Source organism: Lupinus angustifolius, chromosome LG11 (assembly GCF_001865875.1).
Source record: "Lupinus angustifolius cultivar Tanjil chromosome LG11, LupAngTanjil_v1.0, whole genome shotgun sequence".
In the NCBI taxonomy this organism is placed as follows: Eukaryota; Viridiplantae; Streptophyta; class Magnoliopsida; order Fabales; family Fabaceae; genus Lupinus; species Lupinus angustifolius.
The window spans coordinates 7,105,438-7,120,335 of NC_032019.1; the positions used below are offsets into that span (position 1 = coordinate 7,105,438).

General features: G+C 30.4%; 2 protein-coding genes across 6 annotated transcripts; both read right to left on the reverse strand.

Moving 5' to 3' along the window:
• LOC109360211 lies at positions 723-1,433 on the reverse strand. Its single transcript, XM_019604936.1, has 2 exons — positions 1,073-1,433; positions 723-986 (listed from the first exon to the last, which is right to left on the reverse strand). Exons 1-2 carry the CDS (start codon positions 1,405-1,407, stop codon positions 878-880), a joined length of 444 nt encoding a protein of 147 aa, XP_019460481.1. The 5' UTR covers positions 1,408-1,433; the 3' UTR covers positions 723-877.
• LOC109361285 lies at positions 5,058-8,768 on the reverse strand. Of its 5 annotated transcripts, none has more exons than XM_019606691.1 (5): positions 8,718-8,768; positions 7,496-7,611; positions 6,447-7,024; positions 5,595-6,028; positions 5,058-5,493 (listed from the first exon to the last, which is right to left on the reverse strand). In XM_019606691.1, exons 2-5 carry the CDS (start codon positions 7,503-7,505, stop codon positions 5,385-5,387), a joined length of 1,131 nt encoding a protein of 376 aa, XP_019462236.1. In that variant the 5' UTR covers positions 7,506-7,611; positions 8,718-8,768; the 3' UTR covers positions 5,058-5,384. The 5 variants fall into 5 exon arrangements, with proteins under 5 accessions (XP_019462236.1, XP_019462238.1, XP_019462235.1 ...); XM_019606693.1 differs by lacking the exon at positions 8,718-8,768 and adding an exon at positions 8,354-8,644; XM_019606690.1 differs by lacking the exon at positions 8,718-8,768 and adding an exon at positions 8,269-8,644.

Consider the following 14,898-nt stretch of genomic DNA (forward strand, 5'->3'; position numbering starts at 1 on the left):
TGTGCAATTGTTTACATGAGATAAATTAGAATTGTGAAAGATGATGGTGAAGTGAAGACATTATCTGAGGTTAGACACATAACAAACTTTAAAAAGAATATGACTTTTTGGGGATATGACATACCAAAGGATTTAGCTATACAGTTGTCGCTAACAGTGATACTCTCTGATTATGTAAGTGTGTTGTGATTGTGATGAAGGTCAAAAAGATTCCTGAGAATACTCTATTATGGTGTATAGTTGTAGCTAGAGTTTCATTGCATTGTGACAACAAGAGAATTGTATTTATCATGTTAGGACCAAACATATTGATGTGAGATTCCATAAGATTAGAGAGTTGGGTTTATGGACATGTATTATTGTAGAAGGTTCACACTTCAAAAAATGCAATTGTTATGTTAACTAAGCTGGTTACCATAGACTAGTTTAGATATTACCTAAGTTTGGTGAACATTCATTGATATTAGATTTTGGAGTGCCCCAACCTATCTGTAGAAGATGAAGATTGATGATATAATCAATATAGAGATTATTGTACAATGACTCGTATTCTAATGGATTAGACATTTTTTCCATAAAACAATAGTACACTAATTTAAAGGAAATGGATTAGAGGATATATATTAATGTGTTATGTTCCCCTATTCTCTAATATATGGAAAAAGGGGGAGGAGAAACACTTCAAACAAGGTAAAAGATGAAAAACAAAAACATGTTTGCATATATAATGATATAAGAGCATTGATTTAGAGTTCATGATCTAAACCTGCTACGCACTAGAGAACATTTGTGACGATGAATATGCATGAGGATTTATGTAAAATTTAAATGAGAAATCCATATGAAGTCTATTGTTAAAAAAAACGAAAGAAATCTTTCAAAATTTACAACAAAGCATTCGCTTCCAACCCTTCCGATTATAATCCCTGTTGTTGTCAGCTTTCACCATCATCTCTGGGGTTTCGTTACCTTCAACCAGTTCTAATCTACAATCACAAGAAATAAATATCAGCCAAAAATATATATATATGTAATGCATTTACGACAAGAAGTAAGTTTAATAGAAATTTACTTGGGAAAAGTAAAAGATCTAGTGCTAGATGCGCTGCTATCTGTTTCAAGAGAGATGATCTCAAACAATGAAATAGGCCTAGGGCAATCATCAGCTGAAACCTGATCAGGTTCATTTGTTGTTGGTAAATTTAGTACACTGTTATCATTCTTCATTTCTTCATCTTTGTTACTCTTACAAGGGAATGAATTCTGACCCTTTTTCTCTTTGTTACTTTCAGTAGAGGCTCCTTCTTCAATGCAGATTTCCATGACAGCACGTTGACTACTCTCTTCGTAATGATTTAACATTTCTGGTTCACATTCTCTATTGGTTTCTCCCATATACACATCCATTTGGATCTTCAAATGAATCAATTGTGTTTAGATGATTAGAGGGTTATGGAGTGTAGGAGCTTTTAAATTATTTTTATTCCATTACTTTTATGTTTTTTTTAACTTGTATGCGGTAGGAATACAAATTATTAGTATTATATTTCATTTAATTCTAGTGTTATTGCAGTTATTTTTTAAAAATATATTTCAATATGAGAATTTAATAATTTTGGGTCACATTTTTTTAAGTTTTTTAATCAATTATGAGTCAAATGAATTTACAAATATTTAATGCTTTTGAGGTGTTAAAATATTTATTTATAAATTTATTAAATGGAAATATATAAGTACCTAATGTATTGGGGGGGAAATACATTTAACGCTTTCTTTCAGTAGTTGACAAGATCAATAGAGTTATTTGTTGTGAGGATTAAATGAAAATATAGAAATGTATAATATTTTTTGGTACTCCTTTTATCCTTTGGGAAATGAACTAATCTCTTTCGATATTCATAATTGCATCTTCCAACAAATGTTATTCATATAAGTCGAATCTTTAACATCCTAAGAATCTAGTAGAACTTTATACCACTAAACTAACATTTTTGTTGCTAGAAATGTGGAATATGTTAAAAACTAGATTAAATGAAAATATAGAAGTGCATTATTATATATTTTTTGTACTATCAAATGTATCTTCTTACTTTTTTGGATAATGAATTAATCTCTTCTAGTTTTCGTGGTTGTTCTTCGCAACAAATGTTTCTCCAAAAATCAAACTATTGACATTGGAATCCAGTTGAACCTTACTGTAGTAGACCAACAATACTTTTTTGATAATTGACATGATTAATAAACTTTTTCGTTGTGAGGTGTCAAAAACCATGACGTTTGATTTTTGTAACATTTTAAAACATTTTCTGGAAATACCAATTCTGTCAAAAATGTGGTTTTCCCTTGGCATGCGACTCTGGATGGTTATGATACAAAAGATAATTTTTTTAAAAGCGGGGTGGAGGTGAAGCAACAATGTAAATTATGTTCTGGTGGATCTTGCCATTTTGTTGTGCAATTTGTTTTAGAAATTTGGAGGAGAATCTATTAAATAATTGGGACGTTCTCTAGTTAATATTTGGATTGATATTATATTATTTTATTTAAGATTTAATTAATTTTATTTTATTTGAATTTATTTATAATTTATATATATTTATATAGTTATTATTAGAACTATTACCTTATTATTTGTAACGGTTTTTGTCTATATAATATATTATCTGGACAAACTCATATTTGAGTTTCATCGATCTTTAGCATCCTAAAATGCTACATGGTATCAGAATGATTCTATCCTTTATGACTTGTTCCATCACCGTTCCACCACTGAGATGCAAAATAATTGAAATTTCTATTAGTTATCTCCTTCTATTTTGCTACTTCTCTTTTATTTATTTTGTCTCACCCTCACAATTTCATATTACACATAACTATTATCCAAATAAACAAATACCAACATACACAAATACTATTCACATTATTCATTTATTTATATATATAGGGTAATCTTCATACTAACAATTACTCTGAAAGTGTTTTTTCTTCAATTGACAAATTATGTTAGTATTAACTTTTTTTCAAATCAATGATCATTCTGACTGTGATTATATTATTGTGTTTTATTCTCACTTGCATCGATCAAAAATCATTCTAATAGTAATTATACTAATGGTGTTTCTCACTGATGATCATTTCAACAGTATCTTTTGTCTCTATGATGAGTTATATTAGCAGTGACTTCTTTTCACATCGCGACGAACATTCAGATATTGATTATATTTATCAATTTTATAGTTTATAACATATTTCAACAATTTTATTGTGAAGCTCGTATAATTATTTGTTTTTTTTTTCATTTTTCAATAAATTATTATAACAAGCTTAAAATTTACTAAACTTTAAGTTGAGGGTACCTTATAGATATTTGGATTGATAAAACATTATCTTATATAAGATTTAGTTATTTTTATTTTATTTGAATTTATTTATAATTTATGTTCATCTTGTTAGTTATTATTTGGGTTATTATTATTTATCATTTGTAACAAATTTTGTCCTAAAATGAATTGTTTGGCGTCACTCATTTAATTTTTGCATTTCTTCACCACCCTAAATTTCTAATTTATCTTTCAGAAACTGTTGCGTCACAGTATATTATGAGTATTTAATATTGTTTTCTGGTTAGAAATGTAACTAATAGTATGTATGTATGATGCTTTCACATGGATTAAGATTTGGACATGATTTTCTATGGTTGGAAAAATTATTTTTCATTTTCCGGTTGTTATGAGTCATGTACTCATATACACTATAGTTATTTTTATCTACAATTTGGGCTAAGCTGGTATTTATGAAAATGGATTTGAATATCCTTTTACAAATCAGTGCATCTCTTAAAAGAACTAAAAAAGTTAAATGTTTACTATAGAAATAAAAATATAGAATTGATACAATACGTAGTTAAGGAGGAAATCTGGGAGAACACATATGCACACATATGCAAACAAGGCAAAAAAGTAAAAAACAATCCTTTGTTTGCATAGAGAAGTGTTGACTTGGTATTCATCTAAATCTCCTACGCACTAGAGTAAAATTGTGAAGATGTAAATTAAATGCATCATATTCATGTTAAATTTAAATGTGATATATTGCTATGAAGAGATAATTTATCTTCTTAAAATCACTCATTGTTTGACATGGTCTTATTTTTTCTTTTTATAATGTATTTTAAAATAAAAACTTCTATAGGAAAGAGAAATACATGTTAAATAATAAGTAGATTTAAGGAGATAAATTATCTTTAAATGTAAAGTGAGACTTTATTGCCAAAAAAGGAGAATCTTCTAAATTCTACAGCATAGTCTCCAATCTATGGACTTACAGTAACTCATTACTACTATGATTACACTATAAGAGATCCCTTTGAAGGAAGTTGTAATGCTAATTGATCGAAGAGAGGTGCTATAAAAAATAATGTACAAGCCCTTAGCAACTCATTATTGCCTCATCATGATTCTTAGTGCACTGATTCCAATGCTCTTTTTCCTTATTTCTTTATATTGGTTAGTCTTAAAGGGGAGTGGATTCGGACCCTTTTTAACAACTCATCTCAAACAAAACCTTAACCTTGGTTGGGGCTCCTTCATCAACATACAATATAATATATAATATAAATATATATATATATATAATTCTTTTAGATAATACAAAATGAACACCTTGTGAAAGCAATATTTAGACAATGAAACATAGCACAAAAATAGAGCAAGACTAGAAGTATCGTGAGTTTGAACATAGAAAAAAATTCCAACTTCGGAAGTAAAAAATTATGGACAGTAATGTTTGTAGCTCATTCTTTCATGTGCAACCCCCTCCACCTCTTTTTTGTTGTGCTAAGAACTATAGGCACACAGGTTGGGTCATTCACAGAAGGAAAAAAATACGTATCATATGTTTTCTTGCTGATTTTCTCCAATAAATTTGCACAACAATATGTAAATCTATAGGTTCCATGAACTTTACCATCCCCAGTAACTGAGGCAACATTTTATAATAGATTCTTACAACCACATAAAAGATTCTGTAATAATTGAGGCAACAATGGTAGATTCCTCAAAAATTAAACTAGCCCACTTCTATTTTAAGAACGTTTAATTATAAACTTAGATAAATTGTCAGAAAAGTTACAATGTACTAATTGGTTGCAATGGAAACAAGATTAATAAAAAATAGAAGATACCATGTATAGATAGGTAAGGAGGAAAAAAGTAAATGAATGCAAGCAAGGCAAAAAAAACAGACGCTTGCATATTGGAGCAATGACTTAGCATTAATCTATACCTACTACACACTAGAGAACAACTGTGCAGATGTATATGCATGATATGAGGGTAAATTTAAATGATATATATGAAGTCTATTTAAAAATAAAATATAATCTTTCAAAATTTACAGCATAGAAGACCCTGCTTCCAACCCCGACGCTTCCGGTAATTGCTCTTGTCAGGTTTGGCCATTCGGACCGGGCTGCTACTCCATTCGGATGGAAGTCTGTGAAGCACAAGAAATAAATATCAGCTTATTACTCATGTATTGCCAAAAAAAAAGATCAATGATAAGGCATTAATCCAACAAGTTTTCTGGATATTTACACAGGAAAAGCGAAGGATCGCGTGCTAGTAGTGCTGCTATCTGATCTTAGAGAGATGCTACCAGAGTAAGGTACATGCCCTGAATAACTTATGTGTCTTGATCCATGGTCTACAGCAGAGAAACTTGGCTCGTTTAAGCTATTGTGAATCTGCCTCAATATAACCTCGTCATTCAACTTCTCATCCACAGGCTCGGGTGTATGATGAGTTTCTTTGCTTTTACAGCCTCCATCTTGGTGACATTCATCTTTGCCACAAGCTGCTCCAAGAACTGGAGGATTAAGCATATAAATGAAGCTTCCCTTTTCTGGAAGCATGGTATCACAATTTGGTTCAACAACTGCTAATGCCAAAGTAGGATTTGTTAACAATGCTTCATCAACTACGCCTTCAGACTCTGTGGACTGGGAGTGTGATTCAGGCTCATGTGAGACCTGCCATAATTCACAAACATCACTTTCTGAAATTTATCTTACTTGCATGAGCAAGCACATATACAAGCAAACAATTTCGAAAGGAAATTTTCAATGATAAGCTTGTAGTAATTTTAGCTTCAATCGAAGTTATCTGCTTGTTGCAAGATAGAAAATGACCTAGAAGCTTCATTTAATAATCTGTAAATTGTAAATACAGTAGATGATTACAAAATATGTTGGGTAAGTTTTAAGATCTTTGGCCATCAAGCTCAACTAATAATTCTATAATGAATAGTTAAACACAATCTGTTTTCAATGCTGTATCTAACAACCATGAAAGTTTAAATAAACTACCTAAGTAAGCAATCAATCCTTTCAAATAAACAATTATATCCAATCAGAACATTTGAATAACATTTACTAATATGTAACATACCTGTTCATCCACATCATCAGAAGCCCAAGGTTCCTGTTTGCCTTGCTCTTGTAATAAAACCTTATCTCCAGGTAAATTCTCTTCGTTGGCATTACCAGAAAGCGTTCGGATCACAGCCTCGTCTTTGGAGATCAAATCCTTCGACTGATCACGATTAGCTAAAGCCTGGTCAGATTTCTCTGTTCCTGGTAGATTCATTACATTGATCCCAATGTTGTCTTTCTTCGTTGCTTTATCTTCATTACAAGGGAAGGAATCGTAAGCCTTTTCCTCAACACTTATCTCAAACAAAAACTTACCCTTAGTGGGGACTCCTTCATCAACACAAATATCCTTGACAATGTCCTTGACCTGTACTTCATAATCGGTTTTAAAATCAATCACTCTATCATACAATTCAACTTTTGGTGTAGTCATGCAATCCTCTGACTCCTGCCCATTCCTTTTTAGATCAATAGAGATGCCATTTTGATAGTCCTTTACTTTTGTACTTTGCGATTTGTATACAGGAGTGAATACATCACTTCCATCAAGTTCAAAAGATTGAGATTCAGGCTCATGAATAATATTTGAATGAACTGCACAATCATTTTCATAGGGGAGGAGAATATATTAGTAAAGTTTGAATTCACAATAATAATATGATTACAACAACAATAATAAGATTATAAAACACACCAAAAACACACAATATCAGTAAATCATATGAAGAATGGACCTCCACAATAGCTTTTATGGCCTTTAAAGAACTTAAGAAACATATACAAAACCCAATTCATCAGCCAAATTGACAATCTGCATGTGTTCTACATCCAATATATGGGTGAAGAAACAATCCACCCCTCTAGGAGAGATAAGAATCATAGCCCAATAAATTCAAAAGATACATATATGAGCCCCCTATTTCAGGGATCACAATCTTGTTACTACGCGAAAATCAACCAAAGCCATACTAGTCTAACCTTGATTAAAGCAAAAGAAAAATTACAAATGGCCACTTGAAATACAAAAGAACAAATTTCAGAAATTAGAAATGAACAGTTTGTTACCTAGTTTCATGGTTTACTTAGGTTTTAATACATGAATAAATCTTCAGTTCGAGCGGTGGAGCAGACCATGTTCAAGGCAAAGAAGATAGCATGTTGACTCAATATTCTGCAGGAACCTGAAAATCAGAAATCAGAAAACAAGCACAATTAGGTTGGCAAGTTACAAATGATAACTGCACTTAATGGAAACAAGAGCAATCAATAAGAAAGACTATTTTTCTAAAAATACTTGAAGCCTATTATTCCAATGACAATATTCCATTTCAATGCTACAAATATTAACCTTAGCTGCTATTGCAATTGAACATAACCCAATTGAGCCATGACCCTAATTACAAAGTAAACTAAAGAGCTTAAACAAGGGTCATAGAGAATTTACCAATAGCTCAAAAAAATGTAACAAGATTTATACACTAAGGCACCCAATTAAGCAAAACCAGGGACCATATTCAAAATTCATGCTTTTAGTATGCACACAATATCAACATAAGCCAAGTCAATTTAGTTTGTTTAATAATATCAGATGCCACTATGAGCCTATGATAATATTTTAAGAAATAAAAAAGCAAGTACCAGTTGCCTTTTCATTATATAAGTTAAAAGTTTTCAGCCAAATATGAAGAATCCAAGGACATTAGGACAATACTCAAACGTATAATAGGACAACAAAAAAACTTTAAAAATCACAAACTTTTCGAAGGTTTTCAACCATAAAATTACAAAGCCAAAATTTAAAACACAGTAGTAACATGAGTCCCAACGAAAATCCCTACCAATATTGTCGTTTAGCTATGATTAGATCTGACTCAATCAGAATAAACAAGTTTAAACATCCACAAAAATACAGTGAAATTATACCTAAATCCCATGAAGGAAATCAAGGAACATGGACAAAACGTTAAAGATCTATTACCCCAGATCCCAAAAAATTTACACTCTTATAAAAAAATTAAACTGCTAAAAAAATGAAAGAGAAAAAATAAAATAAAAAAGTTTTTTTTTATTCTCTCAATCTCCTTTGCAGCTGACAGTTTCAGAGAAAATCCTAACCCAGAGACAAAACAGTACAAAATTAAAAAAATTAACATGTAATGAACAAAACACACAGTGAATGGAAGAGAATTGATGAACCATTTCTAAATTATTGAAATATGAAAAATGAAAGGTAAGGGAAGAGAAGGAGATACTGATATCTGAGATCAAAGAAAGAAGAGGGAATTACCAAAATCTGGCGAAGAGAAAGAGTTTGTGTGTATGAGGAAAATAGTGGGCACTTCGTTGTTTATTAAAATAGAAAAAGTTAATATCTTTAATTAAAGAGTATATATGAGTTATATACACTATCATTCAATGTTATTAAACTCGGACCGGTTAATATTATTAAACTTGGATTGATCAATTGATTAGTTATGGTACTGTTTCAACTAGTGGGTCAATGGTGGTCAATGGTTGGACTGATTAACTCAGTTAACATTAAAATTCTAAAAATTAATGATACTATATAACAATATTTAATAATTGTATAATCAAAATTTAAAAATATTAGTGTACTTAATTAAACAACTAACAAATACAATTTTAATACTATAAAATGACACAAACAAGTTGAAAACATTATCAAATAACATATAAACAATGTTTTAGCTACAATAAAAACGTACAATAAATTTAAAATTTAATTAAACAACAAAAATTTGGTTATAACATAAGATAATAGGTGACAAACATATTTACACATAAATTAACAATACTAATTTTTCACTCAAAAATGATATTGATTTGGTTGTTTTTTAATTTTGATTGACTTGGCTGGTCCAACCATCCGAGTCATCAGTTTTAGGCTTAAACTAACTGAGTAAACCCGATTTTGATGTGAAATCAGTTAGATGAGAAGTTCGAACCACTTAGATGACTAGTTCATGGTTGAACCGGTCGGTTCAAAAGCTGAATTTTATAAGACTTTTATCAAATGATCTATAATTTATATTTAATTATCATCGATTCCTCTTCAAAAAAATGTAATGACTATCATAATTTTTTAAGCAAATGATAGATATTACAATACGAATGAAGATCATTTGTCAGAAACAGTATCTTAATTATGTCTCAAGCATGTTTTATGTTATTACTTTTTGTTTTTAAATTATTTATTTTATTCATTTGTGAATAAAACATGTTAGTAACAAGTGATCCCATCCATTACAATACTAATAAAAGGTGCTTCTGCTCTCTCTATCTCTTTTCTATCTCACGCACCCTCGACCTTCTTTTTGTTTATGCAATAAATGCAAAAACAATGACTCTCTCAATCGATACTCAATAAGGTAAGCAATGTATTACCCGACCGATACCAAAATTAATTCCATACCAACAGTATGCAACTTTCTCTTTCTTCTACAAACCTTTATCTTCTACTTTTGACACGTCAAACGTTGTTTTACTCTAAAGTCTAAACTCATCCTTAAGAAATATAATAATAAAATGAAGGAAAAACAAATATTTTATTCTCTCATCTTTATAAAGTTGATACATTGACTTTTTTCTTGGTTATCAATATTTTTTCCCACTTTAGTTTTTCAATTTTTTTCTCAATTTATAAATGTTTAATTTTTTGAATTAACATATCATATTTTCCTTCGTAGAATATGATTTGAAGAATAAATTTTGTATTCTTCTTAGTATTGGTAATTATGATCGCCCTGTCCATGTTTACACAATGTTCGTTAAAATTAGTGTGGGTATGGGTATACCCGTTTTTAAATATGACATGAAATATTATGTATTATCCGTTCTAAACATGGGCAGGGTGGGCTTTTGGGACGCTATAAATTAAAAAAACTAAAAATGATGTAATACATGGAATATTGCAAGATATTATATATTGTCTTTTATTCTTTTATTTCATTGCTGAAACATTGCAATATTCATGTTATCATACTTGAGATTACATGAATGTAAAATGTGATAGTGAGATTCAAAACACAAAACATAACACACTGTTTTTGCATAAACCGTATGTGTAGTTAATTAGTAAGATATTATATTTTGGAAAATTGCTACATTATACTCGATTAGTGAAAACATGAACTACTTTTGACATATTTGGCCATCAAATTTCTTATTGTAGTATGTCCATTTGAAATGCCTGTGGGATGAAAAGGGCATGTTGAGCGGACATCTTAGGACGGATGAACACATTTTTTATGTCATACTCGCCCAAAATGTGTGGGCGAGCAGGCCCATAGGCATGGCCCAAACTGCCAATAATAATTCTTCTCTATTCGGATATGTCATGGCTAATCAACCGTTCTATTTCTAGGTGGCATATAATATAAATCAAACATGAGTGTGAAAAAAAATGTTGAGAGATTAAAATAAAATTAAAAATTGAAAAGAGAAGAAATTAGGATAAATAAACCAAGTTTAGGATGCAAAATAAAATAAGAAAAAAATATGTATATAATAATATTGTACGATATTTTTATACTATCATTGCATAATTCAACACTCATATTTAATAAATATTAACTTTTGAATATAAATAATACAAATAGAGTGAAAGGAATGATGTATTAATTGTATATAAATTTTACACTGACAGTATATAAATATTACACATATAAAATAAAATCGTCACAACTATTTTCCTTGTTTTTTCGAGGAACTAAATGCAAATAAATTTACGGAGAAAATTATATGACAAAAAAGGACTTAATTAATAGTAATACTTCGCCCTTATGGCTCCATAGAATAAACTAAGAACGTGAGCAAACTAAGATTTGTCCATTACTCGACCCTAAATGTCGATAGGTTATTTTTCTGTACTTGGACTTGGGCTTCGATCTGAAGTTAACCCGACTCCAAAATGTTTGGACAACTTTGAACTTGATCCCGACCTTAGACCCGATTATATATAATACATACATCTTTGAGATAAATCTTCTCACTATTTCACTTATTATGTATATATTGTTAATCATGTGTATATGATGAGAAAATTAGAGGGTCATTCGTACTTTCGACCAAAAAGATGTCATTATTTTGCACAATTGAATAGAGACACGTACAAAAATGATAAATGATTGAACATGAGACGCTTCGGGACGGGTCATGCTTATCCCCTATCCGACTCTAGCTATTGTCTAGATCTAATTTTTGAATTCAGATCTGACCCTATATCTAATGAGACCTAATCCTATTTGGACTCGATAACGATCAGTAATACTGGGGGTAAGCATTGACGGTTGGGTCTGGCTCACTCCTAGAATCAACCAGACGAAGAAACAGAGGTGAACTAAAAATGAAAATACAATAAACCAAAGCGAAGAAATAAAACCTTTGACTTTGTCCGGGAAAAGTACATTGATAGTGTAGTCAAACTACACTATCACACGTTTAGTGTAGGTTTTGAAATATTTACGGGACTAGTGTAACTTTTTAGGAAATTGTGGATGCCATACACAATTTTGCTAATGTCGTGAATCAGCAATGCGAGATCAATTGGAACTCGTGTCTGACATCCACGAGTTTATATTTTTTTCTCTCTCCACATGAACTCGTAACTCCCATACACGAGTTCAATTTTTTTTCTCTTTGCCAAGGAATTCGTTTTATTTACTTCCTCCAACAGTTTAACTTCACAAGCCACTCAGAATTAAATCGTGAAAGGAGAACCATGCGCTTCAGCTTTTTATTTTTTAACCCTTTTCACATTGGATTATCACATAACTGAACAATCATTTGATATAAAAAATTAAAATGATTTTGATTAAAATAAGTTCATTTAATAATCTATTATATATTTAAAATTTGAGAAATATATATGAAGAGGAAAAAAAATAAGAAAGTGGTTGAAAATTAAAGTATAATTATCTAGCTAAAACGTCAAAAAAATGTAACCTATGGAGTAATAAATAAAAATAACCATCCAAAAAATAGTAAGTGCAATGTTAGAAGTACCTAGTAGGTGTGTTGGAGGAAGTCAGCAGAATAGGAAGAGTTAGAGTGACTTTGAATTATACGATTTATTGAAAAAATTAATGTCCTTAAACTGATGGAGGAATAAATCGTTGAATTACATGATTTATTAGTATAGGAAGGGTTAAAGTGATTGTGATTTAACTCTGAGTGGCTTGGGGAAGTTAAACCGTTGGATGAAGTAAATAAAATGAGTTCCTCGGGAGAGAGAAAAAAATTGAACTCGCATATGAGAGTTACGAGTTCTTGTGGAGAGAGAAAAAAATCTAAACTCGTGGATGGCAGACACAAGTTCCAATTGATCTCACATTGCTGGTCCACAACATCAGCAAAATCATGAATGTCATACACGACTTCCTTGAAATTTACACTAGTCTTGTAAATATTTCAAAACCTACACTAAATGTGTGATAGTGTAGTTTGACTACACTATCCACATATTTTTTCCGACTTTGTCCTTGATAAACCCAAAACAAAGCCTCTTAGGCTCCATTTGGTTGTAAAGAGAAATATGTGAGAAAGAAATTGAAAAAAGAGAAATAGATGAGAAATAGAGTAAATTTTTGTGTTCTTTGGTTTTAGATAAAAAGAAGAGAAAGAGAGGAGAAAGATTTATCTAAAACCTCTTGAATAGAAATATGTTATCTCAAACAATGTTGCAAATTTTGTCACACACCAATGAAAACATACAATATCAATTAAAAAATTAAATATTTATTATTATTTTTTGTTTTTGATTCATTGTCATTGGTATGTGACATAATTTGGGACATAATTTAAGGCAACTTATCTTCATTTCATTTTCTCTTTACATGAGAAGAGAAACAAAATAGATGGGGTCCGCCCCACTTTTTCTTCTCTCTTCTCATACTCTCCTCTAAACCAAAGGAGAGAAATAGATCATTTCTCTCTAACGTCTCTCCCCTCCTTCTCTTTCTCTCCTATTTCTATTGTTCTAAATGGAGCATTAGCGTTTTGAATCACCTTAAGGATTGTGCAGCTTCAGAAATCAAAATATGGTTTTGGGGGTGTTAGTTGTTTCACACATCTCAAATTGAGATATTGTGTCTGTACTTCGTGCCTCTTTTCTTTGGATGCATATCATTATTTTTTGAGTAAATTATACTAACACTATCTGAATTTTAGTGAAATTAGACAAATTATTCATCACTTTTCTACACCTACACAAAAATAATAAAGAGGTATTAAGTCATTCTTTGGATTTGTCTTCATATTATATCATGTTTTATTTAACTAAATTGTGTTTATCATATTTTTTGTTTAAAAGATTACACTTATTTTTCATACAGGTAGGGATGGCCAGTGTAATACAATTATAAAAATTAGGGGTTTGTATATGTGTAAAAAAATTAAGGATAATTTATGTAATTTCACTAAAACTCAGGAAAATGTCAGTATAATTTACTCTTATTTTTCTTTTCTATCAATTTTGTTTTATTTTCTGACCCACTCAACTTTAAGTAGTTCAATTTCAATATTTAGTCCTACTCACTGAGTAATTGCCAACCATCTTCTGCCATTCAAAATCAATATACATTCTTATAATAAAAGATTGAGGAGGAATAACTATTCCAACTTAAGTTTTTTAAATTTATTCTCTAATCATAGTCATTAATTCTAGGGAAATCCAATGGTTTCAATTAGTAGGTAGATCTAAACCATTAAATATTCATCATCTATTATTTAAAGTTATAACTATCCCACTCGATTTATATATAATTTATACATCATCTATTATTTATTTGGATTATAAATAGTAGTAAATATTAATAGTAAATGATACACTAATAATGTATAAAACTCATACATTATATACATTTTTTTCCCAATCAATATCACAGCCCCTTCCTAAAAAAGTCAATATTACTATGGTGAAGGAGATTTGGTGAGGTGACACGAAGTTTTTGTTAATGCCATGGGCTTGCTATCATCCTAGCCCTCCAATGTTTACAAGGTATATATATATATATTCACATCTTAATCCTAGAGTTTGGATTTAGTTCTATTGTTCCAATTGTATTAATTAATTAATGATTATTGTTGTGCTTTTCAACCAATTTTGTCACTTTCTCTCTAATGAGAATTGTATAAAACTTTAGGATCATGACTTGCCAAACATTCGAGTGCTTTCAACTAACTTGGTAATTATGATTTATTGGTGAGTGGCTTCTAACTTCACAAAATACTTGCACCTAACTTTGTTAGTGGCTATTAATTTTGTGGTATTGGTTGAACTAAACTCTCATTGACACAGGCCACTCACATTGCAAATAGGTATGGTGATTGAATACAACTATCAACTAGGAGTGCAATTGGATGGATTTATATGGATTTAGATTTGGATCCTAATGGACGGATGGAAAATTACTCATCAATTTATATAAAGTCATTACATCACATTTTTA

Bases quoted from the DNA above. Each gene is read 5' to 3' on its own strand.
- LOC109361285 (XM_019606691.1), bottom strand. The intron at 6,029-6,446 runs GTATGTTACATA...GAATTATGGCAG, and splicing joins CTGATGATGTGGATGAACAG to GTCTCACATGAGCCTGAATC. The intron at 5,494-5,594 runs GTAAATATCCAG...TGTGCTTCACAG, and splicing joins CGATCCTTCGCTTTTCCTGT to ACTTCCATCCGAATGGAGTA.
- LOC109360211 (XM_019604936.1), bottom strand. From the start codon at position 1,407: ATGGATGTGTATATGGGAGAAACCAATAGAGAATGTGAACCAGAAATG. The intron at 987-1,072 runs GTAAATTTCTAT...TTGTGATTGTAG, and splicing joins AGATCTTTTACTTTTCCCAA to ATTAGAACTGGTTGAAGGTA.